This window comes from Drosophila grimshawi, unplaced genomic scaffold (assembly GCF_018153295.1).
Source record: "Drosophila grimshawi isolate 15287-2541.00 unplaced genomic scaffold, ASM1815329v1 contig_848, whole genome shotgun sequence".
NCBI classification, from domain to species: domain Eukaryota; kingdom Metazoa; phylum Arthropoda; class Insecta; order Diptera; family Drosophilidae; genus Drosophila; species Drosophila grimshawi.
The window spans coordinates 7,134,352-7,136,378 of NW_025063692.1; the positions used below are offsets into that span (position 1 = coordinate 7,134,352).

Sequence of the window (2,027 nt, forward strand, 5' to 3'; positions counted from 1 at the left end):
GGAAAATTGGAAAAAGCCTTTTTAATTTTATAACATTATTTTTTCTGCTTATTTTGAAATTATTTCTAAGAAACAAAAAATATTTTAATTTTAATTTTGCGGTGATTAAAATTAGTTTTGATTTTTGTTCAAAGTGTACATACACAGATATACATGTATGCATGCAAACAGACACACACACATTTATTTGTAGTCTGCATTTATTTTAGGTAGTTTCCTATGCGGACCTTTGCTTATTTGTTGATGCCGCTCATTGACTTGGCCAACTTGGGACACCGAACTCAACGGCGCTGTCTCAGTGTATCTGAAAAGTCATACTTTAAGAGCTCTCGCATATTACCGATGGGAATTTTAAATGCCAAATGCTGCTTGCTTAGAAGCTTTCCGGACAATAATACACATAGTATACTACGAGTCTTAAAACACCTGACAACCTGGCCGGGTTTCTAGCTTGCCACAGCATATAAACATATTATTGTGGTCTTAACGGCTTCTACACTTGCTTATCTCGAGTCATTGCTGAACTTGGTGAATTTGAATTGGGTATTACTCTATTTTATTTAGTAGGTTCATTAAATTCAAATATTCGTTCAACAATACTGAATGGTTATTATACAAACCCTTGTGGACTGGAGTCAATCTGCCTAAAATTTCGAATCTACATTTTGGCTCAGCCTAGAACTAAATTCGTTTATTATCCCATGGAACAATGTGTTAGCAATTTTTATTAACACAGATCTTACTATACAACAATCATTCAAAGACCGATCTCGATAATACACAGAAACAATAGCAAAGCAAATTGTTTCGTAATTTTGGAAGAATGGTTCCAAGGCATTTACAGAGTGTAGGTGGCCAGAATATGGGAACCATGCTTGGCCATCGAATGCTTATGCAACTGATAATGCATCATGTTCTTCTGACCCAGGCATAAAGTTTGAAGTATCTTGTGTCCAATTGCCAGAACAGTGTCCTTATTGTATCCGTTCGATGTCCAGATGGATATCTTGTTAGTCTGTCCACGTATGCTGACAACAGCGCCGCATATTTCATCCATATAATCGAATACTTCGCCAATCAAGCATAACATCTAAGGGTGAATTGACTCAAGACGGTGAATCGATTGCAATTGTCTGATGATGCTGATGATCTTACCACATTTTCCCAAAGGATATCCAAATCGTCTGTGCGTTCCTTATGGAGAGTGAGAACCCAGCGACCGCCATACTTATTGGCAGCATCCTCCCACATGGGGCGTATGTTGCTCTTGAAGAGCGAATAATCGCAACCCAATTTGATCTCTGACGGCAGCTTGATATGATTATATACCTCCCAAAAGTCTTCGACTGTGGCAACGCTAGTGATTTCATTTTGCATGTCCGGCCAGGCCTTGGTGCGATCATAATAGAAATACCACAGTTTCCATATATTTTGCGATGGATGCTTGAACAGCGGTGCAACCGAATTATAATCATATGGCATCAATCCAAACTTGTTTGTTACTCCAGCTTCAGCTAAAGCAACGGCTGACTCTTTATCAGCAGCTAAATCTGTAAAATTAGCCGAAGTTTTACCATCTGGATACTCATTTATAGCTGGTTTTTCTGGTACTAAAACTTGATCAGCAGCTAAAACTGCTGAAGGCTTATTGGTGGCTTCTGTGTTTACTTTGTTGCGTTTAACTGCATTTTTTTTGCTTTTAAAAATTAACCGAAGACCACAAAACATTTTTCACTCTGCGAAAATACAAATAATCAAACAATATCGAATAGTTACTCTGAAATTTGCACAATGAATGTTTAAATCTTTGATTTTCTAGTTTCACAATTGCACTTTTGCAAATTATACGAAATATAGTTATTTAAAAACGAAATACAATTTTCGAGCTGTTTAATTCAAATGAAATGTACAAAATGAATACACTGTTCGATTCCTATAACTTAGCCTACTTCAATCCATTCAAAATTAAATGTATCGATAAGTACATATCGATAACTGTATGTGAATGGTGAAGTTATCGCCAACAA

At 36.5% G+C, this 2,027-nt stretch overlaps 1 protein-coding gene across 1 annotated transcript; it reads right to left on the bottom strand.

Annotated features, from left to right (window-relative positions):
* Positions 1–684: 684 nt before the first annotated feature.
* On the bottom strand, positions 685–1,806 carry LOC6565772 (eukaryotic translation initiation factor 4E1). Its single transcript, XM_032738841.1, has 2 exons — positions 1,156–1,806; positions 685–1,090 (listed from the first exon to the last, which is right to left on the bottom strand). Exons 1-2 carry the CDS (start codon positions 1,726–1,728, stop codon positions 839–841), a joined length of 825 nt encoding a protein of 274 aa, XP_032594732.1. The 5' UTR covers positions 1,729–1,806; the 3' UTR covers positions 685–838.
* Positions 1,807–2,027: the final 221 nt, after the last annotated feature.